This window comes from Clinocottus analis, unplaced genomic scaffold (genome assembly GCF_023055335.1).
Source record: "Clinocottus analis isolate CAN_PGR_092001 unplaced genomic scaffold, fCliAna1.0.p SCAF_6, whole genome shotgun sequence".
NCBI lineage: Eukaryota > Metazoa > Chordata > Actinopteri > Perciformes > Cottidae > Clinocottus > Clinocottus analis.
The window spans coordinates 8,169,605-8,196,721 of record NW_027176218.1 but is presented as its reverse complement, the minus strand read 5'-3'; the positions used below and the strand labels follow the sequence as shown (position 1 = coordinate 8,196,721).

Below are 27,117 nucleotides of genomic sequence, written 5' to 3'. Positions count from 1 at the left end.
TGCACTGCGAGGGTTTGTGTTGCTATCAATGATGATGCAGGATAATAAAACAGAGGGGTGAGTTGCATCACCAGCATGCATCAAAACCAAAGCATTCCGCTTTACTGCGAAGTGAGTGAGAAACATTCACACCGAGGACCACGCCCCCCTAAGCAAAGTGTCCGCGAAGCTCCTCCCCTTTCAGATTGAGTTACCTGCAGAGTCACCTACCTACTGGAAACCGGTCCTTCTCTGCACTGTTCTGTTGGTTGACAACTGAGTAGTTTACAGTCTTAGATATCAACAGTTTAACTGAAAAACAAGAGGGTACAAACATCGACAATTTCCCGCTGAGTTCCTGATCGGACTGTGATGGCAGGCTGACGCTTCCGTCGCCTCTTTTCCACGTTTGTCACCTTGCACATCCCGCCAGGAAAACCCCACTGTGAGTTCTGATGAGGGGTAAAATAGAGACTACTCCTTTTCTTTCTCTCTTTCATGACTTAATGCTAGTTTAAAGTAGAGCTTGGTTGTACTTATTTTGTTTATGGAGATGATTTATTATTAATAGTGTATTATACTATTATGAAATATCGCTTATTAATTGTCAGCTCATCATTCATGATCTGTAACCAAGGCTGCAGGTTTGATGTGATATTCATACACTAAAATTGTACAGTGATAAATTATTTGGTGGTGTTTATGCTTGTTGCAGGAGAGAAGAAAAATACATGTTGCTATCATATATTTAAGCCTTAATTACAGCATTTTGCTCTTCAGCTTTAATTTGTGTTTAACACGTTTAGGAATAACCCCATGCCTGTGAGACATTAACAACCAAATGAGGAACACTAATTGCTAATGTGAGAATCTTGTAAGTATTGTTTTGTCCTGGCATGTGGTTTTTGATCGTCAGATTATATTATATAATTGTGAACAAAAAGGGATCTTGTCTGTGAAATCTGACCTGATTTCGTCTTGTGTCCTGACTCACAGACCTGTATAGTCAGATTGAATCTGTAACCTCATCACTAAATATTATAACAAGGTGCTATGATTCTCCCACATTGCTTGCAATGCTTGAAATACATAAATCACGACAAATGTTTTCCAAAATGCTCAAGTCCAAATTGCTTATATTTCGTTTTTGAACACAGTACATAAACTGTCTCTGTATATATTTTCTAGTTCTGTACAATGTCAAAAGGTGTTGATTTACACGTTTATTATAAAGCTGAATTCATGGAAAAGAAAACCATGGAATAATACTGTAAACACTTGGTTTATGTTTGTTTTGATTCTTGTTGTCAGTCTTTCTCGCCGTTTTCTGAAATTCTCAGATTATTCTCCGGGTGTGTTATAATAGAAATGTATTGTGTTAGAGCAGTTGTTGTTTAGGTGGCATCAAATGTGTTTGAGGACTAAAGGTGCTAAAAATCAGTTATTTTGTTGTTGTTTATACTTGGTACATAAAGTCAGGTTGTTGTCATGCAAAACAGCTCATCTTCAGTGCATGAACTGATTGCAGAATCTCTTGTCCATTGAAAAATTAGTTTGGTCAGGGTTGCTAAACTTAAAAGTTGAAGTACATAGCTAAATATGATACATTAGTAATCAGACTTGCATGTCACTGTGATATGTAGCTCTTGATTATTTTTTTAATTTCATGACTTATTGACTGTTTTCATTATCTTTTAGAATATTAGATGATACAATTATGAGTTTCAACCAAAAAAATGATTTAACATGTGAAAAAACTAAACAACGAAGATTATTTGGTTGACTTTCATTGTTCCTCCCATCACTCTGATTTGTTGTCCCAGGATGCAGCATGCATATGACACATTTGTCTAACCTTATTTCAATTAAAAATGAAAGATCTAAATACACCACTAGTTTGTAATAGGAATTGTAGAATATATGAGATATAGAGTAAGATAAACATCCTGCACACTCAGCCTCTATTTTCATGTAATTATCGTTCTGATACTGTGCAATTACCTCTGAATAAAAGGTTGTCAGTATTGAACAATAAGAACCTGAGGCTGAGTGGACGAGAGGTGTGCGGCGGGCCTCTTGCCATGCGGTTGACAACACATGACACCCAGCCCGCCCCGCTCCGGCTTCACCTCCCTCCTGAAAGCTGGCGCTGGGCCAGAGCTGGGAACAATAGCGCAGAGGGACGATGACCAGAGAGATAAGGACAGAAAGAGGAAGTCAACATTTTTGTGCAGGCAAACTAAAGTGAATAGGATTAGTTGTCTTTGCTCATTTGCATATCTCAGCAGGATTTAGTTGTAGATGATCCTTTAAACCGGTTGCATGGAGATACTGTACATGCGTGCATCTGAATAACACCATGTCTGCAGGAACACAGTAACTTCGGTTGATATCCGCGGAAGCTGTTGTTGTGATTTGTCCTCACTTTGTTTCAGCAGGTATGAGCGGATTATCTGTTGAGGGCGATTATGTTCATGATAAGCTTGAGTCACCACGCCCATAACCTGTAAACTGTCCCACACAGTATTTACCTTGTGAAGTTCACCGCCGCTCATTATGCAAAAATAGTTGGATAGTTCCAAGAGGAGGCACGCCTCATAACTCTGACAAGTTAAAATGGTAACAGCCTGGTTAGAAAATTACACAGAAATATTGATAGCTATTCTGGGTAACCTGCCCTGTGTCACAAACTGACACAAGTTCAGTATCTCACAGGTTGGATTGTTCTTGCAGAGCACTTAAAATGCTTGCTTGTGAAACAAAACCCAAACCTCTCGCTCCGAATTAATAATACAAACTAAAGACATTGGCTAAAGCGATACATGGCTCCATGGAGTCTAAGAGTCACATACGGTCAGAGGTGATTACTATCTTCAGTGTTAAATACAATTCACTTCAGTCATTAACGTAGGGACACTTATCAGTGGTTATGCAGTATAATGGAAGCCGAGATCAGCTCAAACTTGTAACAGCTTGTTAGGTCCACAGTTAGGCGAGCTACAGTGTGTTTAGCCATAGTTTGTGCCGTAGACCTGATGTGTTTTTTATATAACCTCCTCAGGCCGTCTCCACAACCAGAGGGAAGGAGTGGGGGCGTGTTTCCTGCTCCCGTTAGCCAGATTTAGATGTAGCACGCCACGCCAATTATAAAATAGTTAGCATGGCTGAGTGTAAAACCCAACCAAAATAATGAATTGCAGCTATGCAGGTACAGTCATCAACACGGTGGATCTAATTACACAGTGCATATCAGCCTGCTGTCTGCCATTGTCCCAGGTCTGTCCCCCGACTGCCAGCAGTGCAGGCCCAACACCTGGCTCTCCACAGTGTAAGACGCCACAACTTTGCATGCCATATCTACAACCTTAATGAGGTTACCAATAGCTCTATAAGCTTTCACACCATGGACTGTGTATGAGAGCTCACCCAAATGATGCAACAGGCATTTAAAAGGTCTTTAAAGGGATAAATAATGCACGTTTGTTTTGTTGCTAAATGTTTGCTCTCCACCGCCAGCCACCTCCCTCCATCTACACCCACTCTCGTTCTTTCTCTGATTACCATCCTCTGTGTTACTTTCTCCAGGTGGATGCCTTAAACCATGAGTGTTCTGGGACCTCCGTCGAGGCAAGCCAAGTGAGTGTCGCACATATTCCCCCTCCCCACACACACACACACACATATTAATCTTTCTGTGGGTTATGCTGAGTTACTGTCACACATGCACGAAGGAATCACTAACCCAGTATGCAGAAGGTGGAGTGGGTCAGGGACCTCGGGCACAAAGCGGCTCTGTTGAGAATTGTTTGCATTTGCCTGGGTTTTCCTGGCTCTAGCCTCCCTCCAAGCCCCACACACCTCCTTTTCCCTCCCCCCTCCTTTTTCCACTCTCCCTCTCTCTCCCTGGCTGGTCCATATGCTCAGAATCTCAGGCTAATCTCATCCAGTGCTGACCAGTCTGCTCTCTGTATATATCACTCCTATTGTGTGGTACCTGCGTTTATGAGAAGGGACAGTGTGGGTGATTCATAGGGTTTGTGACACTGAGGTCCAGGGGTGGAGGGCTGAGGATGAAGAACATGCAGCGTAAACCCGTCTCCTCTTCTTGTCATTGCAGTGGAGTGGCCAGATCAGACAGCAAGATCAGCGCCAAGGCCCTCTACGGTAAGTAACTGCATGGAAGTGTGAAGGGAAGTTGCTGCCTTGTTAGAAGGAGAATATCCTTGTTGGCCTGTTTTCAAGACTTTGCCTTTACATGCTCTTCACCTGTGATGACTTCTGCCCTTGTTTCTGTGACATGACTCACTAGAGACAGTTTACTGAGTCATTTAGGAAATCATACTCTTTGAGGGGAAAGGAATAGTTCTGTTTATTTAGTATTTTCTTCAACACCCAATATTATTTATATTCTTAAAGGCAGATAATATTGTATTTTTTTTCCTAAAATCCTATGAGAACAAACTTGATTTATTCTTCTAATAGATATTTCCTCTGTAATCAATGCCTGATTGTTGACCTTCACTGTTGTCCATAAATGAGCCACTCTGTTGCTGTGAGAGGAACAATGAACCTGCAGCACCGTAGATAATTTTAAGTCAATCTCACATACTAGACAGAGCCATGCTGTTTTAATTTCTGAAAACATCAGCTTTAGCATATTTGACACTCGTTTTTTTTTTCTTCTTCGATTTTGCATCTGCACAAATCATCCTTTTCTTTTGCTAACTTTCCAAACTGTCTTTGTCAAGCTGTGTATCAGCACTGTAACTGACCCAAATCACAACAACATTCAATTTGCTATGCAAATGACTATCAGGAAATCCAGCTCCCGCACGCTGCAGATTATTGCTGTGGCCTTGCTGGACTATCACAGTCCTCTATCCAGAACACACACACACAGTGATAACAGGGGGCCAAGGTCCTGCTGAGGGGCCCCATCGTGCTCAGGCTGCTGACACCTCTGTCAGACGCTGAGGGACACATGAGGGAGGCCGGGCTCCTGAAGGGAAATTGAGTTTCCAGCTCTGTGCCAGGCCTGCACAGCAAGCAGGGATTTGTTGTCAGTCTTTTGGTTGTTTGTCTGAACTTTGTAGTCACTTATGGTGCAGATTTATATTTACCCCACGCATATCTGAATGGTCAGGCTCTAATCTGTCACATCTCTGCTGAAACTCAATAATACAGTTATGGCACGTCACTCGCTGTTGCATACTTGTCCTAGGGTGTGTGTATGTGTGTGTGTGTGTGTGTGTATGTGTGTGTGTGTGTGTGTGTGTGTGTGTGTGTGTGTGTGTTTGTGTGACTGAAATGTGCAGGGTGTGCCTGTTTTTACCGTGTGGTTGGAACAGGGTGGGGATACCCGTGTTTTGCAGGTGAATAAAAGATGCATTGAAAAGTGCAAAAGGAGAGGCGGACTCACTCTCCGCGCTGCTTCAGACATTAGCTCACTGGCTCCTGCCGGCACCTCCCTCCACACTGCCGACATAGAGGAACATTGTATAGCAGATAGATAGAAACCTGCACTGAGGTTTGCCTGGACAACCTGCTCTCGTGTATGGCCGCACTGTTCCAAATATAGAATGGCCGCAAATGACAGATGATGTATTTTAGGGATGCAAGATGTTCCCGAAGCATCTGACTGTGCACCTTATTGTATGTGAAGTACTTTTGTGCCGTAAGTCCACAGGACCCACCCACTCCTGTGATTCCTGTGACATACCCCGCTGTGTGTGTGACGAGGCTGTGCTGTTTTTCATTGACTCGGCGCATCTTGTGTGGCAGATGGTCACGCTACCTTCTCACTGAAGGATGACAGCAGCATGCCTGTCCTCCTGAACCACAGAGGCAGGAAAGGGCACAATGTTGTGAGCCATCCATAACAGTGGGAGATATTTGGATAGATAAAGGTCTGTTGCTGAGTAAACATGTCGAGGAACAACAGCAGAATAGGCTCAATATCCTTTTTTGCTAAACTCCTCATTATTCACACAGTGCAGGGCAGCACAAAGCATGATGATGCACAGGTCCTCCCACCTGATCTGTTATCAGCAGTTTGAGTGGTGGAGCAGAGACGTGCCACATTAGATTCATCACCTCTGGTCTTCAGACCATCCGACAGCTTTCTTGAGTTGCTGGGTTTGTGGTTGAGGTGCATGTTTAAGTCAGGTCAAATGTGTTTGGGCTGTGAGACTGAATTAACAGGTGTGTTCTCTCTTTGATATTATAGCAAAGTATTCCACAACGCATACTTTGGCTTATTCCGCCTTTTTGGGTGATACAGGATTTTATTGTATTTGTTAATGAAATTACAAAAAAAAAAAAAAAATCAGTTTCATGGCCCTGTATCAAAACGTTTTACTGCCTTTCTTTCGGGTTGAGTCACATTGAATATCATGTCTCAGTTTGTTTAAAGGTTAGTTATTAGAAGGTTAGATGGTCCGATTGATCTGGGTCATGTATTGGTTTGATAATCGGCCAAGCTGCTGTGTTTATCACTGGTCATTGACTCTGGAGAGCCCTTGAAGATCTGCCCATCCACCTGCTAAGTGGCTCTTATTGCGAGCTGTTGCTGCACTGTGAATTGATTGGCGTAAATGTCAGTCCATTAATAAGACATGGGGCGAGCTCAATTTTCAGTACGACACTTGACGCTTGTGTTTCACCTGTGTTGAGCCAAGCAGGAAGGAATCAGCAGAGAGGAAATAGCAGGAACATGCTCGTGTCATTTGGGCAGCTGCAGCGGTTGTATACAAAAAAACAACTTGGAACATGGAAGAGGCCGAGATCTTTGGAGCAAGTTTAAGTCACACTAAATCATCAATAAATGTATTTAGAGCTGTGGTACATATTGGTTCAGGGTTATACAAATAGCAGAGCTTTTGTGTTACAGTCACCAAAAAGCACATAAAGTGAAATGTGGCTGAATTTCTGCATGTAGAGAAAGCCTGTGCTGCATCAAAATGTTGACTCTATTGGGTGGGGGACATAAAGAGACCTGATATGAATCTGGAGTTGATAAGAACATGCTCTCATTTAACCGTAATTGTTACCTGCAGACTATTCAGCCGGTAAATAGGTCAATGAGCACACTGGCACACTCATTTAACATCGGCCTGCTTGAAGACAATGGTCCCAGCCAACAGGACACACAGTCAACAATTCCAATGGAATTTTATTTCTAATAGAGTGTTTCAACATGACATTACAACTTTTAACAGCTCACCATTTTAAATGTACTGTTCCAAATATTCTTTTTGTGCAAGTACCTCAAATGGCCACTTCAGGCTGAGAGCATATATAACTGCCGTATAGCACCAAATTGTGTGTGAATTGTCTGCGTTATTTGTTGATCATTACTGTGCTAATATACAAATGCAACCATTAATCTTACTCATTTCTAATTAGACTTTTTTTGTAAACGTTACCGGCTGTCCGGTAGACCGGAAAAAGCTGTGCCTGTCTGGCAAGAAATGTCTATACCTCGAAGCACACAGCAGCACTGGGACTCTCACTGGTCTGGTTCATGACTGGATCTTGGCCGGTCTTTGTCTTGACTTGATCTCAACCCCTCAAGGTCTTGGTCTCTCGGTCTTGATGTACACTCTGATCTTGGTCAAGACTTCGTTTTGGCTTAATACTGGACTTACATTCACCAGGTGGCCAGAAATAAAACTCCAAATGAATGATAATGTTGCTCCGTAACTGCCAGATGTGTAAATAAGCGACTGTTTGCTCGCAGGTTCCTCATACGAACTTAATAGCTGATAATCTGTCAATGTTATGTAAATTCTAGATTTTTTTTAGGGAGGAGGACTAAATGGGCTTTTTATAGTGTGCAAGTAGTTTAGAAAATGTTAGTTTGTGAAGAGGCAACATGTTATTATTCAAAGAAGAGTATTGTATGTCTTAAAATATGTCTGGACTAAACCTTTATTGTGTGAATTTGTGTGGTGACATTGGTTTAATCTGAGTAGCACTGATACATATTGCCTTGCCCCTGTTTAAGGTAGTCTCACTTGCTTTAGTATTTAGCAGGTTTGTTATAAAAATGAGAAAATGTCAGGTTAAATTCACGGCACATTGAGCAACTCTTAGCGTGGTGGTGTTGAAAAGTAGTACTATTGATCTTTGACCCTGCAATAAATCGGCACCTGTAATTGGTGTGCTGAGTGTACCAAGATTTAATGTCAGCCAACACATGTTGGTCAAAATGAAGTCACACAGACTCTTGTATATGTGATTCAATAATTAACTTGCCAGGTTGTTGTGTTCATTTGGTTTGCCTTCTGGCAAATTTCAAGTTTTGACCATGTTGCACTATTTAAAAGCCATCAATGTTTTTACTGCACTTTTGTTTAATACACTGTAAAAAAAACTATTTACTATTCATTCAAAATGTACGTGACTATTGAACAGTGTAGTTGACTGTGAAGTCTACAAATAAAACAGAAAAGAAACGCCCCACAAGTTACGTGTTCTTGTCACTTCCTTATTGCTCTGCTGGTCTTTTCAGCTTACACACAAGTGTTTTGTTTCATCTGTTCTGTCTGCTGAAACGGGCAACATGTGGAGTTTAGGTCAGTGCTGACTGTTTACATAAAATATTTACACGAAGGCAGAACTTGAATTGTCAGTTTTTCACTTTTGGTGCTTTTGTTTTCTTATCAACAGAACAGAGGAAGAAATACTCCAACTCCAATTATATCATGCATGAGACGTCACAGTATCATGTTGAGGTAAGATTCGCTCCATTTCTTTATCGGAAAAATAATGAAAAATATATGTTGAAGCAAAATATTGCAAAATATTATACCAGAACATATTTAATTAATAGTGTTACAAAGGCTGGGAAGTAATCAGATCAGTGTGAGAGGCTCTTTGACACACTTTACCTTATTATTCAGCTTTAAAACTATTTTAGTACTAGAGTACTAAAAGTTAACGTTTAATAGTTTCCTGTAAATTGCTCTCTGAATTTCTATTCTGTATTATTTTAATGTTTGATTTACTTTTTTAGATTTTCTTTCTTTTCTGCATCGTTAATTTGTTGCTCATGCATGTGGTACCTGTTCACTTGACTTGTGACTGGTTCTATAAAATAGAATAGAGATACAATTTTAAAATATTAATCTTTTATGATATTGCAGTAGTTGTAAACCCCCAATGTATTACGTCTCTGAATGTATTGAGCTAAGAAAATATTTCTTTACTTTTCTCAATATTTCTGTCCCATATGTACAAAATTCAAACCAGGTTAAAAAAGGAAATATAAAAGGTAATGTTTTTTTTAAAGGTTACTGAAAACAAGATAAAAGAAACTCAATTAGTCTCAACGTTATGTGTCGTTCTTTTGGCCGGAGATAAACACTGACGGTTAATCTCTTGAGTATTTTTTCAAGAGTACATTCATATATTATAAAACTCTTTCATAATAAAGCTATCAGGCCTCTGATTGCAGCAGTGGGGAGCTGGTGATGGGGAGTCTTAGTTTGACACATGCTTTACTGGTCAGAGATGGTGAACTATGTCCTATGTCCGTGCGGTAGGATTTCTCTAAATGCCTCGCTGTTATCACACATGGGCAGATAGTCTCAGATAAGAGCCCCGCTGGCGGCCGCTGCATGCAGAGAAAGCCATGGAAGTGGTAATATTGCAGCTTTGATATCAGATACAACCAGTGATTGCAGATAATTAAAAAAGCAGAAGAAGAAAACAGGCCTAAGTGCTGAGTGTGCGACGGTATTAGAAACAGTTGTGGAATGGGAAATATTCTGATTTTCTTTCTTGCCGAGAGTAATTAAGAAATTGTCTACTTTTCATGTCTGTATGTTTCATATGAAGCTGGAGCCAGCAGCTGGTTAGCTTAGCTTAGCATGTGTGTGAACAGAGGGCAAACTGGGCAAAGTCTATTTCCAAAATTGTCAAACTATTACCTTAACACAGCCAGTTAACTAAAACAGTCTGTATTTCAGATTAACGTCAACATATCTTTCCTACTTTCCATACAGCCATTGTTTTTACATCACACACCAGGTCATAGGCTCCTCACAACCCCAAATCTTACCCTTCATTTCCCAACTCACTCTTTTCTACTCAGCATCTCTCCACATTCATTATGGACAAGACAGAGTCCATTACCACGGTGGACGATGCCGTCAAGAAACTGGTCCTTCTGGACACAAAAGACAAAATCTGGACCCAGGAGATGCTCCTGCAGGTCACCGACAAGGCGGTCAGGCTGCTGGACTGTGACACACAGGTATGGCTCCACATCCGTCCACACATCATCAGATTATGTTAGCATTTAATACACATCACATTTAAAGACACTTTGTTTGTGTTTGGGATCTACAGCATCGCACACTATAAAGCACATGCAGAAAACCAGCACCGGAAGTGGGGGGGGGGAGGTTTGAAAGATGTGATAATTTAACCAGGCAGTGAGTTTCTAATAAAAGATGCTATGAAGGTGCATTGTGGACTATTTTGATCCAGTGTTTTTAGACTTATAAGTAAGGAAATAATGGTATGGTATTGACAATCACAAGTGCCTCAATTTGATGCAACACGAACATGCTCAGGTGCCTCTTTAAGTTTCAATTTAATGTGGTACAATTCAGTGAATCACGCAACAATCACGCAACACTCCACAGAGATTCACAAGTTATAGGTTTTTACACTTTTCTATTTGTAAGAATTAAACAAACAATACATGTTTGTTCTTCTTTTTTTACATTTTGTTGCTATTGGACAGAGCCAGGCCAAGTTCAGTTGTGGTCTCTTCATATTTGAAATGCAGATAGATATGAGAGTGGTATTTATGCTCTCATCCCTTTTTGAGGACTGTTTGTACTATGGTTCTATCATACTCAAGCCCACTCAGATATTATCTTTCTCTTTCTCTTCCTCCACCACCTCCATTCTAAATATTCCTGTTTTGTGATCCTGCAGGAAGAGTTGGAGAACTTCCCTCTCCCCACCATCCACATGAGTCAGACGGTCCTGAATCAGACACGTTATCCCTCCGTCCTCCTGCTGGTGTGTCAGGACAACGAGCAGCACAAACCCGACATCCACTTCTTCCACTGCGACGAGGTGGAGGTGAGGCTGTTTAAATGATGCAGGCTTGGCTCAGTTTGCGTCCTTTATCGTCGGTGCATGATTGGCTGGCTTTGTGTTTTATGTCATTCGTAAATCCAAGCTGCTGTTGTTGGAGCGCCAGGTCAGATTTCAAGTGCTATTGGTGGCAGTGTACTTGTGTGTATCCTTTTACATTTTTTTGTAGCTTTGTTCAATGAAATATTTCGCCGGGGAAGATCAATCCCTGAAAGGATGTAATACTATAACTTGTTGTAAGGACAATACCTCTTAATAGTTCAAAACCACAAGGCTACTAGTAAGTTCAAACAAATAGCTTACAAGAAATGTTGGCTCATAAACAGTGAGTAGGGTTGGAGAACCTGAATACGACCTTTGAATTATCATATATCGCTTACCTTTGTCTTCATTGAAATATTCTAAGTGAATGAGGAGTTTTGTTTCTCTCAAAACTCTGACACTTCAGTTATTCAGTGTGTAGAAAGAATAAAACAGCTAGATTTTTTTATTTGCATAAATGATCATATCTAGAACATGTGTTCTAAATCTATGAATGGATTATATGCTACTCCAATGCATTAAACAGCAAACTTCCATAATTCAATTTGGCATATTGCAATTGGATTTGCACTCTAGATCAGACTCCTGGCGGCCAGTGAAACTGCTTTCCACCTTACAACCACACAGTATGTGAAGTTTGACTCTGTATGTCTCTCCTCACTTTCTTCAGGCGGAGCTGGTTCATGCGGATATAGACAGTGCCATTGGAGATAACAAGCATGGAAAGAAAATGAGGCTTCAGACTCTGAAGTGAGAACAGTGCTGCAGCAGAAACACACACATACACATAAAAGGAGGCAACAGCCTTCTAATTAATAGTTAGCTAACTAGACATTAGATTGCTGAAGGTCTCAATGCCTCCTTCTCGTCTTCCAGGGTAAACCAGGAGAAAATGAAGCATCACAGAGAAACTATCCTTCCACCCTCGGCCCCTAAGGGCCCCTCACCTGCTGCGAAGGGACGCGCCATAGCCATGACCACCCAAGGTGAGAATACACACCCTGCACGTGCACTCAAAAGAAAGCCTTTCTCACATGCACAGCTCACATTTTAAAAATGTTTAAGTTGCATTCACGTGATCTTTTTTTGTGTTTGCATGCAGATCGACAAGCCTCCAGACAAAATGAAACTGAGTCACATGAAAAACTGGCCCAACGCATCGAGAAGGATGTGGTGAGTGCTTTTATCCACACTGACGCCTGACATTCCTTTTACTGGGTCATGATGCTATGTTTTCCAAGCTAAACCCCAGAGTTTGTCTCGCTCAGCAAATCCTCAATTGTTCCCTGGATGACATCGAGATCTTTGTGGCGCGGCTGCAAAAGGCATCGCAGGCCTTTTCTCAGCTCAACCAGCGCAACAAGAGTAAGAAGAATAAGAAGAAAGGACCAGCAGGTCTGTCTCCCTTTCTTCTTTTGTGGTGGCACGACGGCAGTGACAATATGCTCATATTGCTCACATTGCCATGTGTTTGTGTTGGTGTCCTGTGGCTGGTAGCAGTGGCCCGTTTTGTGTTCTGTTAAGTAATGCCATACTCATTACTCTGTCATAACTGAGGTCAAATTATTACTTCTTATCCACTCCCTGGGACAGCTGAACTGATGTATTTCTCTCATGTTTAAATGTTTAAATTATTATCATTGTGCTTTTGTCTGTTTGTTATTATGTAAAAAAAAAAAAATGTGAATAGCAAAAAGAAGCAAGAGTTAAACTATGCATGGAGGTTAGCCTTGAGATGCAGTTTAGATGAGTCAAAAAACAATTTTAATTGAAACCATCTATCCACTGAAATTAATGAATTACTAGCAGATAATTACAACAAAGTAAAGTTGCAAAGTAATATTACTGTACCATGTCGCTGAATAATGTTTTACCTACCAACACTGACACTGGTGTGATGCTGTGTTTTTATGTCAACACACCTTGTTTCCATTGGAGCCAGACATTCTTTACATACAAGCATGTGATGGGTTAGGTGTAAAGACACGCACAGTGTGTGTTGCGTAAGTAACACAACGTGTGTGTTGTCCCCGACTACACACACTGAAAATTATGTATTCTCTTTCCAGTGAATCAGTTTCTCAATTTTGGGGTCAGAATCCCATATCGGGTCATGTTGATCCAAATGTTTCAAATATATATTCTGTGAACATAATTAGATCGAGTTAAATCAGTAAGTCTATTCACAAATTCCCACTACATCAGTCTGGTTTTTTGGGGTTGTGAGAATGTTCTGGGTCACAAGTTGAGAAACACTGAGTAGCACATTCTTTCTTCCGCTTTACTCTCTGGTCAAGGTGATTTTAAATTCAGAGCTGTGTATTAACTAACCATTATTGCACTGCTTGCCTTTATTTAACTGACCAAAATACAATTTCTTTGAACTGTGGCCAGAAAGTGAATCCTGTGTTCTGTCTGCGATGCCTATGTCTGAGTATGGTTGGTAACTCTGGAGTCTGTGTGTGGTCATTGTTGCTCTGGTTGTTAATAGAGGGCATGCTGACCCTGCGAGCCAAGCCCCCCACTGAAGCAGAGTTCATTGATAGCCTGCAGAAACTGAAGCTTGCCCTCAACCTCTTGGTGAGATATCACAGCTCCTAACCTCTTCTCAGTCATCACTTGTCCTCTGTTCACCACATTCTGACTGTGTATCTGTCATGGCGCCCCCTGCAGGCCAAACTGAAGAAACACATACAAAATCCGAATGCGTCTGAGCTGGTTCATTTCCTCTTCGGCCCGCTGGAGCTGGTAAGAGCTATACATCTGTTCAGACTGTGTCAGATACAGTTGTGGGTGCAGGGTATTACAGGTGATGCCATCCTCTTTTGTGAAAGCCAACAATATTTATCCAGTCAAAATAAGTTTTCCATGTAATTTGATACCCTCAATGTTGACTGAGCCCTGATAAAAACGCACTGAATCAAAGCTGTTAAGCGTTTGCATTGTTGCCATCAGGCGTTCCTCTTTTTGTTTTTACTTTTCCTGCCACCACACCCCTTGCCTCTCTGCTGAACTCTCACCAGACTGGAGCAACGTGGCTTTCAGCTCTGACTCAGATGCAGCCACATTTACATAGTGCAGGTTTCCGACCCTGCACTTTACGGCCACACCTATGACACTGCTGGATAGAAAAGCAGCTGTGACAAGGCTCTGCCAGTTGATAATGTGCAGTTATCTCGGGACATGTTTGATTTGCTTCATAAGGTCGAGATGAAGCCAAAGCAGTGATATTCATAGTGTGGCCCCATGGCCTTAGTACCTCGAGGTACTAAAGCTGCTGCATGATGAGACTGTTCTCAATGATCAGTCTCATCATGCAGCAGCTTCAGGTACATGTGTTGTTTTACAATGGAGATAAGATGCAGAGATTTCTGTTGCATTTCCTCAATATTGTATCCACTATGCTGTTTATTGCTTTTCATTTATTGCTTTTATATCATCAATAAACATTAAAGCATCTTCAGAATAAACCGCAAACATATTTTGTTTTGTTTAATTTCTTCAGTGGACACTAGACACAAAACCTCAACATGTTTCTGGAGTATTGAGTAGTGAAAACTTCTTAGTATCGAAAATGGCACTTAATATGTATGGTACATGGTATATAATACATCTTTATACATTGCTAAAAAGTTAAGTTCTGAATGCGTCCACAGGTGCTGCAGAGCTGTGGAAGTCCTGAACTTGTGCGTTCCGTAATCTCGCCTCACCTCTCCAAAGACACGGTTGACTTCCTGCGGGGACACCTCACCCCCAAAGAGATGACCATCTTTGAGCTTCTGGGGGATGGATGGACCAAACCTCGGTACAGAAATGGCTGCATTTAAATAGCGCGTTTATCCAAAGCACGTCGCAATTTGCCTCTCATTCACACACCCGGTCACACACCGACAACATACAAAATGCTTAGTCGGACTATTTGGAGCAATGGAGAGCTCAATGCGTTATATCGACTGGCTCTTTCTGTACGGATGTGTAGCTGAAGGTCACATGTTGACTATCCTGTTGCTCCTGTTACAGAGCGGAGTGGCCCAGAGATCAGTGTGCGCCTCCTTATCGCCCTAAATTTCGTAACGGCTGGGAGCCGCCGTTGGAGCTCTTTAGGACGGCCCCATGGGAAACAGAGGGACCCATGGGGCCGCTGGGGTCTCCCACCACCCCCGATTACAGAAAACCCTCAGCTGAAGATGTAAGGAACTTGTTTGTTGGCGAGTGTCTTGTGAATGCATCGACCATTACAGGTCCCAACACCTGAACATGTAACAATCTGTCTGCTTTTTCAGTATTACGGAACACATTCCTCAAGCTCATCAAATGGGTAAGTAATGAAGTCCTTCACAAACTTCCACACGTGTCAACAAACATGTCACAGTGTGATGAGTGGATACCATGTGTCTTACCAGGTCTTACAATGGGATGCCACCCACTCGCAAATATGCCAAAATTCGCTACCACTTTGTAGCACGGAATGCCAACGAGCTGTCAGTGCTGCAGGATGAAATCCTTGAGGTACTTTTTTTTTTTTAAATTCTTTATTCTACAATAACTGCAGATGTACATTGCAGCATCTGGCAGGGATGATGCAAACCCCTCCCCAGTGTAATGTGGCAGAAACTTACATTTACAATTAAACCTATGCCAATTTGTTTTTGGAAACATATTGTATAGATGAGAGAATGTCCCTGTCAAACCATGAAAGATGACTTTAAGCACTGAAGCAACTTCAGTGTGTGTGTGTGTGTGTGTGTGTGTGTGTGTGTGTGTGTGTGTGTGTGTGTGTGTTTTACAAGGCTTGAGTTTAATTGCAGTTAGCAATGCTGTGGACTGAGATGTGAAACATGTCTCACAGGTGATCGAGGATGACAAACAGTGGTGGAAATTACGGAATCGCAGCGGTCAGGCCGGCTACGTCCCCGTCAACATCCTGGACGTGGTGAAGATCGAGGAGCCAGAAGCCGTCTACAACCAGGTGACCTGTTGTACTGTATACGTGTGGTGCATTGACATTTAATTCTCTGATGAACTCGATAAACATTTGGCTGTGTATACGTGAGCTCGTAAAGGAAATTATTATAGCAGCAGCAATCACAGCAATACACTAGCAAACAACCATTATCTATGTAGAGATAGTGGAGTGATGTTGACTAAGGCTCGGCGGTAGAGTGTGTCGTCCTGCAATCACAGGGTCAGTATAACATGTCCTGTGGCTGCATTGATCCCCGACTCCATGTCAATGTGTCCTTGGGCAAGACGGTTAACTCCAAATTACTCCTGTAGGCTGTGCCAGTGATGTATGAATGGTCTGAAGGGTACTGAATGAACGAATGATAGTCCTGATGGGCAGGTGGCCGCTGCTCACGAGAGACAATCTTTCAGTTCTGAATATTCAATTTAAAACCTTTTTCCTTATAGCATTGTAAAAAACTGTTATATTAATTCTGAGCCTTTTGTAGATGTGTGATGTAATTATATCGTTCCCTCATACAATGCAGCCACAGGAAATGTTGTGTTTTGAATATACTTTTTCTAGCTGTTTTATCTTTTATTTATGTCAGTTCACTCTCACTTACTTTGCCTACTACTACGAGTAGTATAATTGAATTGTACATGAGTACAATGAATTCTGGTTCATAAAGTCAAGTATGATGTAATGAGATGAATGAGGTCAAAGTTTCTTCTACACTGCTTGACGGGAAAACAAATGTTACTGCTGGGAATTGTTGCATCCGGGAGAAGAGTGCAAAGATGATGAGGGCACATAAAGTAGTCCTGATAAAGAGATTTTAAAGCTATAAAGAATTATAATAATTAATCAGTTCAATAAAATATGTGTATATATATATACATACATATATATATATATATATATATATATATATATATATATATATATATATATATATATATATATATATAGATAGATATAGATATATAAAATCAATGGATAGTATGTAAAAATCCCTGTTTTAAATACTTAATCTTTTTTTTCTTTTATACAAAGCTAAATAACAATGTAAAAGTAGAGTTTGCACTCATGTCCCCTGAACACTGCTCCTAGATCAGTGCAGCTTTTTGTACAATCTCTCTGCACTTGTTGTGATCCTACTCATTGTGCAGGAATACATTCCCACCCACAATGAAAGCCGACCTTTCCATGGACACGCACTGCACATGCACTCTGCATGCATGTTCACCAACGCCCTGCAGCAGATACTGCATGCTACTACTCTTCCTGCCGTCAAATTCTTTTGCACGCATTTTTTCTCTTTTGGCCTCGGGGCAAAAATGTATTAACCACCAGTGAGATGAAAGACACACCTGTTTGTGGATTAAGAGCTGGTTTCTCATGAGCTATGTTTGTTTGTGTGTGTGTGTGTGCGTGTGCAGCCTGGCTACAGTCCGTCATCTCCTGGTTCTTTGAGCCATGGAGACAGCTTCAACAAGGGTAGACCCAAAGACAAAAGTAAGTAAACACCAAAAAAAGTAAAAGATCTGGGAACTCCAGATCTCAATTGTCATAATTGCTCCATTCTGACATCTTCTGTCCTGTTTCTGTGCTGCAGTGATGGATGAGGTGAACAATGAGTTATTGATGATGATCACTGCGAACAAAAGCCAGCCGCCCGCCCGGAAGTTCCGCGTGGAGCGATCATCCGGCAGCCATGTACCGCTCACCTTTGACTCTAGCGCAGAGCAGGTCACTGCATGGCTCAGCGCAAAAGGTTTCTCGAAACCGTAAGTCACCCACGACGTTCACTAAGCCATGAAAGATCACTTCAGTAAAAGTACGTCTGTAACAATGTACGTCAGTAAAACAGTAGGTCGGTTACAAGGTACTATGAGTATTTGTCACTGTTAAATTAGAGAAACTCTTTGTCGGCTTGTTAGCGTGAAAATTATTGGAAGCCTGGTGTGGCCTCCAGAAGAATTCAGTTCGACAACTTTTCTTTTTCTCGTAATTTATTTCCTCGATCACAGGTAAAGTACCAAGCTCTGCAGTTGCAAAAGCAGGGAGTCGTCCAGTCAACGCAGGTTGACCGTCTAAAACAACACCCCGAACAGCCGGAAGTTCGGCTCTTTAATACACGGTTTTCCGTCATCAACATATCATAAGCAAAGTAATATTTAATAAACTGTCAAGAGGAGGAGAATTCTGTGTCCTCATCTCTGCTCACAGAAAGGGACGAGCAACGTCCAGTCTGCTTCTCTCTAATGTCAACATACTGATAAACAGGTGTGTGTGTTTTGAGGAGTGCAGGCGTGTGACCAAAGTTCCCTTGAGAACCAGACATTTCTAGACACAACTACAGCTGCATAGCTGTGTTGTACTGACATCGCTAACCTAATCTGAACTTCACTAGACATGAATATAAAAAGCATCTACAGGAATTTTAGATTTATATTATCAGGCTCCAAAATAGATGACATTGTCTGCTGATACATATAGCTGCTCATCACTTATATTAATGTGTATACTGCCTTCTCAGTGTAACCCCATTAGACACTGCGAGCCCTTAAACCTCTTTTAGAATCAGCAGTAGAATCAACAAAAGAAAACGTCACCAAATTTTGTTACTCGGCAACGTCGTATCCGCAACGAACTTGTTACTAGCGTTCTCGTTTTGGAGTTTCAGCAGCGTGTTGTCGTACTAACCCGTCTGAAAGACACCGCCGAGTTCTCCACGGTCTGCTGGAGGTTTAACTTCTCTACCCGTTCTCCCTCAAACCAGTCGACTACGCCTGTTTTTCCCAGTACAACGAGTCTACTCGGCCTGTCTGGTCCCGCTGCGCCATCCCAGCGAGCTATGCATGAACAATACCAGGACTCAGATTACATCCGAGTCTGTTTCTGCTGTTTCATGCTAAAATGCAGCCAACACTTTCTCTTTGTATTTACAACATGAGAGCCAAATGAAGAAATGCATAAATATTTTATATTGAGTAAATCAATTGAATGTTTGCAGGACTGTTGATTGTTTGGGGATCCTGACTGGAGCTCAACTCTTTTCCCTCAACAAAGAAGAACTGAAGGCGGTGTGCGGGGAAGAAGGTGGCCGTGTCTATTGCCAGGCCACCGTGCAGAAAGCACAGCTGGAGGTCGGTCACACACACATGTTCAAGTAGCACACCAATGGTGTGCACACCTGACAAAAACTACGTATTTTAAAACAGACTAATGAACCGGTTCAACAGGTTTTTAAAAAAGTAATCGTCCTTGATTTGAAAAAAGCTCGCCGTTCTCGGGCACGAGACAACAAGCCAATACACGCAAATGCAAGCTGTCAGCTGTCAGACTATTGGAGTCACACTCATATGAAATGCATGCAGGGGAAGTCCAAGAGAGTTTAGAACTGACCTGCAGGCAGTCAGACTGCTGAACAGCAAACACTGTAAAACACTGTGAATAACTTTAGTATTTGTTATTGCTAATGCCCCTTATTTTGTATATATATTGTTAAGGGATATGAGAACCAGGCCAGATGCATTTCATTGTATTTCAAGGTTTAACTGTACTTTTAAAGGTACATGACAATAAACTTGCACAAAATGCAATTAAGCCAAAGTGTCAACTTAGAATAAACAGTAGATTAATCTCTTTACACCATAAGTATTTTTAAATAAAAACCCTCCAACGCACTATCCTTACTTATAATTTAACCTTAAAAAAAATGTATTGTTGATTTAATGTCAAATTAACTTTTTTGAAGTCGTCGCACAAATTAGTAAATGGTGAACAGACGTTTCAGGAGAAAATACTTTTTGTATTTAAATTTTTTTCATAAACCGTGTTACTTCCAGAAGTCGAGCGGGGACTCAGAGCTGCAGGAGATCATGAAGCGGCGGCAGCAGAGGATCGACTCCGACAACAAAGACTGAGCCGACTGAGCGGCACGACGCTTTCAGACGCTTTCACTCTCCAACCGCAGCAGCTTCTTCAATCAATCGTCTGCAGATTATGACCCACAGTGGAAGATACTGAGATGTTGTATACATTTTTAAATGTGTATTTATTTTGTACCACCAAACGTGTATGTATTCCAGTGTTTTCTTTTCTTTTCTTTGGTTTTCATTTTCACATTAAATTTTGTTGTCGTATGAACAGAGGAACATATAATTCTATGCACAGCTTTGTTTGTGTGTGTGTGTGTGTGTGTGTGTGTGTGCGCGCGTGCGTGTGCGTGAATGGGAACATGTGTAGGCACAACATGCATGTGATGTACATATTTGCACGATCAGTGTGGTCAATGTTTATGCTCATTTGCGATATTGCAGCTGTTTACTGAAAGACTAAAATAAGTAGATCTTAGCTATCGCGTATTTAAATCTGTGCCAGAATGTTTGACACATTTTCTGATATATAGCCAATTATTTTCATATTACTGTTTACCGGTATAATAAAACACACTATGTATGTCAGAAGTAGTCGCGTCCTGTTGGTAACTGCAGATCAGTAGTATAGGTATTAACTTGAATAATGTTGTTGTTTATAATCAGAATTCAGTTTCACAGAGAAACTGTCAATAATCTTGCATGAAGTTATTGTCAATAACCGTGAGATGTTGTGATGAATGATATGCTGCAGTGTAAACTGCAAAGACAGGATTGACGAATTTATGATATTATGTGATAAAAAAGAATTAAATCAAGATTTAGGAAAAACATTCCAAGACGGCTGTAAATATTATGGGACAAATTGTTTAGAATTAATATTGTAAAAACATATTTGATATCATCTCTTTTTTTCGGAATTCTTGGCTTGGTTATTTGATTAATAATAGCAGAGGTGGATAAACGGTCAATACATTTCCTTTATTTTATATTATAAGATAAGAACAAGAGTTGCAATTAAAGAAGTAAGTTCAAATTTAAGTGCAGTAACTAATTCATCCTCAATTACATGGACTTGTAATGTGTCCGTGTAATTGTCTCATTGTATTGTTCTGCTTCACATGATAGATAATGAAAATCACTGTAAATACCTCACAATCTGTTTTCACAATTGTATCTATAACATCATACTACTGTTCAAGACACTGTAAGGCAGTTCAGAGAAACCCTGTGAGCACTAAAAACGCAGCACAGAATATGAAAAAAGTGATCTATAACACCAACACTAAGAAAGATCATTCCCACACTATCAACTGGATTATAAAACCAAAGCAATACAATTGACGTATGATGCAGAAGATCAGAAACATCTCACTCCTTGCCGGTACATTGCAGACAACTAAAGTTGTCATTTATGGAGATATGCGTCAAGCCAGAGGTCGCCTGAGTTCTTCAGTGACCTGTAAAAAAAAAGAGAACAAAAACATTAGGTGAGCAGTATTTATATCTCATTCTATCTTTATTATTCTGCCAGTTGCACTTTTGAGTTCATGCCTTTGTTTTGTCAGATGCAAACCACCTCATGTGTCCCATGCTGCCAGTCCATGATAAAGTACTCGTATTGGACTTACCTGAAAACATCAGCCAGGCCTTGCCACATGGTTTTCACTTGGTAAGGAAGGCCATGTTTCTCACACAGCGCGCGGACCAGCGGAGCGACCCGGTGGTAGTTGTGGCGCGGCATCGTGGGAAACAAACTTCAGAGCCAAAGGGAACAGAAAGCGTCCATCAGCATCAAACATGACTCAACAAACGGGTTATAATCAGATTCATCGTTTAAAAACATGTTTCGCATGGAAGAGAATGGCTGCACCCAGTACAAAGCAGTTGTTTGAAGTTCACATCGTGTGTCTGATTATTCTATTGTAATTGATACTGAACACATAGAAAGAATAAACAAAGAAATAAAAATACAGCAAATGTGAACTTTAAAAATATGTGCAATTCAATCCTATATCCTTCTATCATAATCCAGTATATATGATATTATATTATATAGATATTTCACAGAAATGACAACGTTCTCTAACTTATTTACAGTATAATGTAATGTTCATATTTTACAAACTACAACTACTTTTCTGGGTTAATTATCTTAAGAAATATTGTAATGCAGAAATGTGACCCCTTGAAATACAGTTTTTTAAAATAAATCCGACATGAAACATAAAAGTAACAAAACAAGCTTTGTGCATCATCTTGAGTAACTGGGTCTCTGAAGAGACATTGCTGTTGAGTTCAAATGTATTTTTAGCGCTCTGAGCAACACAAGTCAGGTGCTATATAGTTATATTATATCGAAGAGAAGACATATGTCTCTACAGCCAGTATCTCCAAAGCCTTATCAGCTTATTCACGCTCTCATACTGCATGATGTTTATGTTGAGTTAAATATTCAAATCATGTGATACACGTCGCACATATCTTTGAAAACTTTCGGATCTTTACTGGAAGTTTAAATAGTTTGGCTGCATAACACCTGATGACGATTCCTACTTGCTGCAGGAGCGTTGACATGTTTTGCCTTTTAATACTTGTTGTATCTACTATAGAACGATTGTTTCTCTTTATGTAACTTTGCTTGCTACGGTTACAAACAAATTTGTATCTATCTTGTATCTATATATCTATCTATCTATCGAGCTTTTGTCTGTTTTTTTTCCCTAAACATTGAACTGATGCACACATGTTCTCCTTGGACTCCATCACTGACTTACTGGTGTTCGATTTGAAAGTTGAGGTGTCCGCTGAACCAGTCGTTGAAGAGGGACTGCTTAATATTACAGGTGGCGTGTAGCTAAAGTAGAAGATGACACAAAAGACGTGTTAATACACCAGCAGCAGGCGCAGCTGCATGTCTGGACAGTTTGATGATGAACCAGGGACCTGCATGGACAGCCAGTCCTGGTGCTTATCGTGGTCGATGTTCATCGGCAGGTGATTCATTTGGGTCACCCACACAAACCAGTTGCTCTCCAAAAACCTAAAATAAGGCAACACAAGACAAGTGGCACAAAATAATGTGTGACACCATATGATCAAGGTGTTGAAGAAAAACGAGGTCGCACTTCATAATTCTTGAAAAAGGGCTGATATGTTGAAACTAATGGGTTTGTTTAAATCATTAAGTCATTTATTGATTATGTATGCATCAGTCATAAATGATTTAAAAGAACACATTTTGGGATGCCAGGTATTTATCCCCCTCCAGAAAAACTTGATCTGTCTTCTCTATGTCAATAACCATGAATGTGTATCTTTGTTTTTGTGATTGTTCAGTGCTGCGTTCAGAGCATGTGTTACACTATATGCTTCAAACAGGAGGTGTGTGAATAGGGTTTGATGACAATATATCATGACGGTAATGTCAAAGTGTGTGTTTGGACTGTGGTGTTTACCTGACGAAAATGATGAGCGCCACTGAGCCAAACAGGCCATACATGGGCACAGAACAGCAAAGGTAGCGCAGGTAGTAAGACAGAGACCAAGCCAGATCCTTCATGAAGACAGGAGGGTTAATATAATCCATCTTTGTGATCAAGACTCCCCTTAATACGCATCTCTTATCTTTACAAAGCTCACGTATGCAACTGGACTTATCGAAGAAAATGCTCATCTAATCTGCACTGAAGCCTTACCACCCAGTCGTGGCGGGAAATCATAGTGCGAATGATTTGAATGTGGAAGTAAACTGGAATGAGAAGAGGCGGTCCAACTAAAAAAGAGAACAAGTGAACTGTTATTTCTGTGAAGTTTTCAGAGTTTCACGCTTAACGTTTTTTTCAGAAACTTACCAAGAAAGAAGTACTTGTGTTGGTGTTGATAGGGCATATATTTGATCTTTTTTATGCCATACTGTAGGAGAGAGGAATACAGAGTTAGGATTTAAAGCTGATCAAAGATTAAATAACAAATGTTTATGAAAAAAAAACTCAAATCAGTTTCTTGCCTCCACCGGTTGAGTTGCTCCAACTACGAAGACGTGCAGCATGTTGACATCAGGGTCCTTACTGAAGATGTTGGGTTTCGCGTGATGCTGGTAATGCCGGTGATTCCACCAGTTGGCAGACGCTCCCTGAGACAATAATCCTTTAATAATACCCCATATTGGTATTCTCATATATCAAAATGCACAATTGAGAATACCAATTACCTTCAAATGGCCGATGGCAAACTTGTGCAACACGTGATTCCAGCTGGACTTCTTGAAGACAGACAGGTGGCCAAAGTCGTGCTGCAGCCACCCAGCCTGCAACTACACAAGAGGAAGAGAAACGAGCATTAACTCAAAGTTCATCAACAATGACAGCATGAGGGAAGAGATAATGATGTTTGAGTCACCTGAGCAGTTGCCAGCATGAGGGCGCTCAGAAAGGTCAATGTCCAGCTAGTTCCCCAGATCCAGATGATCATCCAGCCGAGGGCCTCCAGGAGGAGGATGTGACCCATGTGGAGGCAGAAGAATGAAGGCTGAGCTTGGAACAGGCCCTCGCGCTCCGCCTTTGCACGTAAATTGTGGAAATCCTGTATTATTGTTGCCTGATGGGAGATGTGAAAAACAGTCATTTGGTTGGTTCAAGAAAAAAGGGCATGTTCTTCCAACATGTGGGGGCGTCCAGCGTTACAGTTCTAGTACAGAGATTAAAAGAACAAGAACAAAGAAGAAGGCATTAAGTCAGTTTGAGTTATTTAACAGCTTAAGACACGAGTGTCCAGAATCTCAAATGTGCCTGAACACTGTTAGACTCATAAATAACAAAACAGATGTGTAAAGGCTCTGACCTACTCCCTTTCCTCAGGTGTATCTGTACATGGTGTCAATCCTGCTATGTTGTCCCACTGAGGCAGGAATAATGAGATGTTTATCTTTACTTGAAGAATCTGAGACGGAGCTCACGTTTTTGTTGCGGTCCTGGCTGGGCTCTGTCGCTGCCAGCTCTCCGATCAGCAGAGGCTTCAGAAACTTTCGCACAAACTTCAAGTCGGGGTGAAAAGCAGTGAATGCCTCCTGGAAAACAGAAATGTGAAAGTGATGCAGTAAATGTAATAAAAGTTAGCAAAATGTGTTTTAGAGTTTCAAACAAGCAGAAAATGCTTTTAATTATCGCGCCACAATTAGCAATTTTTTTGAGTTTTTCAATTTCAATGCAAAAAAATAAAAAATAATAATTTGATAAGTTTAGAATGACTGTGTCTCTTAGTTGGTACAATGGTGAAATATGTTAAGAAGCTAAACCGTAAATTGTACTTGTGGGTATGTACTTAGTGAAATTCCACCACTGACAATTATGAACACAACAAAGGCCTCTTGTATTTTAAAGGAAATGTGTTGAACTGTAAAATGTTACCGTGGCATCCTCTCCAGCATAGTGGCTGATGACCCGGATCCCTCCTGGGTGCCTTTTGGCCCACTGCGTAATGTTGTAGACCTTTCGATCGATCACCACCCACTGGTCGTTCCTGTTGCAGTGGCTCTGCACCTCCTCCCAGGTGTAGACGCCACCAGCTCGCCCGCTGAGCTGCTCTCCTGGCTCCGTCAGCTGGCCTCCACCTCCCATCCTCACTACTGTCTCTGGCCTCGGTCCACCTGCACACTAAAGCGCGAGTCAGCCACAAACTTTGACACCTGGGTGTAAAAAAAAAAGAAGAAGAGGTGTGTGACTCCACACTGCCCCTCCGGCGGTGTGCAGGCACAGTGTGTGCAGAGGGAGCAGCATCCAGAAGAAGAGGGTTTTTAACCTGTTGCTTTCTTTACTTTGACCACGCAGCTGATTGTGACACGAGTGAAGTGAGACAAAGAGCAAAGCAACATCTTCACTAATAATTGATGATGAAACACGACAACCAGGAGGCTGCCGGTGAGGCAGGGCGGATTTGCATCATCCATTTCCATCATTTTGTCTGTATCGACATGAGCCGCCAGTAGCGTGTGTACATGAAGTGCAAAACCCTCGTGTAATGAAATATTGAGAATGATCTATATTTAGCCTGTGAATCGTATTTCTGTGCGACTATTCTTTTTTTTTTACAGCAGCGCATTGTGAGCAATTCGTCGCAGTTGGTCATAATAACGTCAACGTGTAAAAACAGGACACCAAAATGATCCTCCAAACACACATCCATATCGATAAACGCGCATCGCCTGTCTATTGATTAGTTGTGCAATACTCGCAGATAGCGGCAGGCTGTAAAGGCCCGCGACATGAAAGGTGGAAAATATTTCACACTTACAGTATCCAGATTTTGACTACTCTCCCCGGGCTTCAGTCACATCTACACCGGCTCACTTTATTTGCTCCCGTTTCGTTTGGACCCATTTCAAATAGTGAATATCACAAAATTCATCCTCTCGTCTTCCCCAAAATGTTCATGGACTCATTCACCCACTCACAGTACAAATTCCGAGCCGATCATTCGAGGGTTTCTGGGCCAATCGGCGTACAGTATATCCTGGACCGCTGGCTGATGTGCAATAGGCTCAACAAGCAGCTCGTCTGACATGTCACACGGTCTCGTCTGTGCGCTCACACGAAAGAGTCGCTTTTAGAGCATCCTCCATTACGTAGACATGTATCATATTACTATGAAATATAGTTCAGTCCATAGTATCAGAATTGTCTATCTGTGTATCTGTATATCTGTATATCTGTCTGTCTGTCTGTCTGTCTGTCTATCTGTCTGTCTGCATGTCTGCCTTTCTGTCTGTATACCTGTCTGTCTGTCTGTCTGTCTGTATATCTGTCTGTATGTATATATGTCTGTGTGTCTGTCTATGTGTCTGTCTGTGTGTGTGTCTGTCTGTCTGTCTGTCTGTCTGTCTGTCTGTCTGTCTGTCTGTCTGTCTGTCTGTCTGTGTGTCTGTCTGTCTGTCTGTGTGTCTGTGTGTCTGTCTGTGTGTCTGTGTGTCTGTCTGTGTGTATCCTCATCCTTATCTATAAGTAATTATCTAAGGTGGAAGTTTATTTTAATTAAAACATTTTTTTTAAAGTAGACAGAGCAATTGATGTCTATAAAATGATCTAAATCAATAAATGTCCAAGTCAATGTAGTGAGACAATAAATGGCTGCATAACTATAACTATATTTAAATGA

At 41.1% G+C, this 27,117-nt stretch overlaps 2 protein-coding genes across 4 annotated transcripts; one reads left to right on the top strand and one right to left on the bottom strand.

The window, feature by feature from the left end:
• The first annotated feature begins 235 nt into the window (after positions 1-235).
• eps8l2 (EPS8 signaling adaptor L2) lies at positions 236-21,001 on the top strand. 2 transcript variants are annotated; one of them, XM_068603624.1, is made up of 21 exons: positions 236-424; positions 3,565-3,615; positions 4,097-4,143; positions 8,650-8,714; positions 10,076-10,237; positions 10,930-11,079; positions 11,807-11,886; positions 12,013-12,122; positions 12,239-12,309; positions 12,405-12,531; positions 13,628-13,716; positions 13,810-13,884; positions 14,793-14,941; positions 15,157-15,325; positions 15,420-15,454; positions 15,540-15,645; positions 15,986-16,105; positions 17,524-17,599; positions 17,700-17,871; positions 19,101-19,233; positions 19,936-21,001. In XM_068603624.1, the coding sequence occupies exons 2-21, from the start codon at positions 3,581-3,583 to the stop codon at positions 20,011-20,013; spliced, it is 2,049 nt and encodes a 682-aa protein (XP_068459725.1). In that variant the 5' UTR covers positions 236-424; positions 3,565-3,580; the 3' UTR covers positions 20,014-21,001. The 2 variants fall into 2 exon arrangements, with proteins under 2 accessions (XP_068459725.1, XP_068459724.1); XM_068603623.1 differs by lacking the exons at positions 236-424; positions 3,565-3,615 and having other exon boundaries at positions 3,912-4,143.
• On the bottom strand, positions 20,928-26,456 carry fads2 (fatty acid desaturase 2). 2 transcript variants are annotated; one of them, XM_068603625.1, is made up of 13 exons: positions 26,257-26,456; positions 25,374-25,651; positions 24,923-25,033; positions 24,367-24,564; positions 24,179-24,280; positions 23,975-24,100; positions 23,820-23,880; positions 23,664-23,740; positions 23,424-23,521; positions 22,912-23,008; positions 22,743-22,822; positions 21,597-21,722; positions 20,928-21,425 (listed from the first exon to the last, which is right to left on the bottom strand). In XM_068603625.1, the coding sequence occupies exons 2-13, from the start codon at positions 25,581-25,583 to the stop codon at positions 21,374-21,376; spliced, it is 1,338 nt and encodes a 445-aa protein (XP_068459726.1). In that variant the 5' UTR covers positions 25,584-25,651; positions 26,257-26,456; the 3' UTR covers positions 20,928-21,373. The 2 variants fall into 2 exon arrangements, with proteins under 2 accessions (XP_068459726.1, XP_068459727.1); XM_068603626.1 differs by having other exon boundaries at positions 25,374-25,619.
• Between the last annotated feature and the right edge of the window lie 661 nt (positions 26,457-27,117).

Coding starts and splice junctions, on each gene's coding strand:
- fads2 (XM_068603625.1), bottom strand. CDS start 25,583: ATGGGAGGTGGAGGCCAGCTGACGGAGCCAGGAGAGCAGCTCAGCGGG. Junction 25,034..25,373: donor ATGCTGGAGAGGATGCCACG/GTAACATTTTAC, acceptor TCTGTTTTCCAG/GAGGCATTCACTGCTTTTCA. Junction 23,009..23,423: donor GCGCTCATCATTTTCGTCAG/GTAAACACCACA, acceptor GCCTTATTTTAG/GTTTTTGGAGAGCAACTGGT.
- eps8l2 (XM_068603623.1), top strand. CDS start 4,050: ATGAAGAACATGCAGCGTAAACCCGTCTCCTCTTCTTGTCATTGCAGT. Junction 8,715..10,075: donor CGTCACAGTATCATGTTGAG/GTAAGATTCGCT, acceptor TTTTCTACTCAG/CATCTCTCCACATTCATTAT. Junction 12,532..13,627: donor TAAGAAGAAAGGACCAGCAG/GTCTGTCTCCCT, acceptor GGTTGTTAATAG/AGGGCATGCTGACCCTGCGA.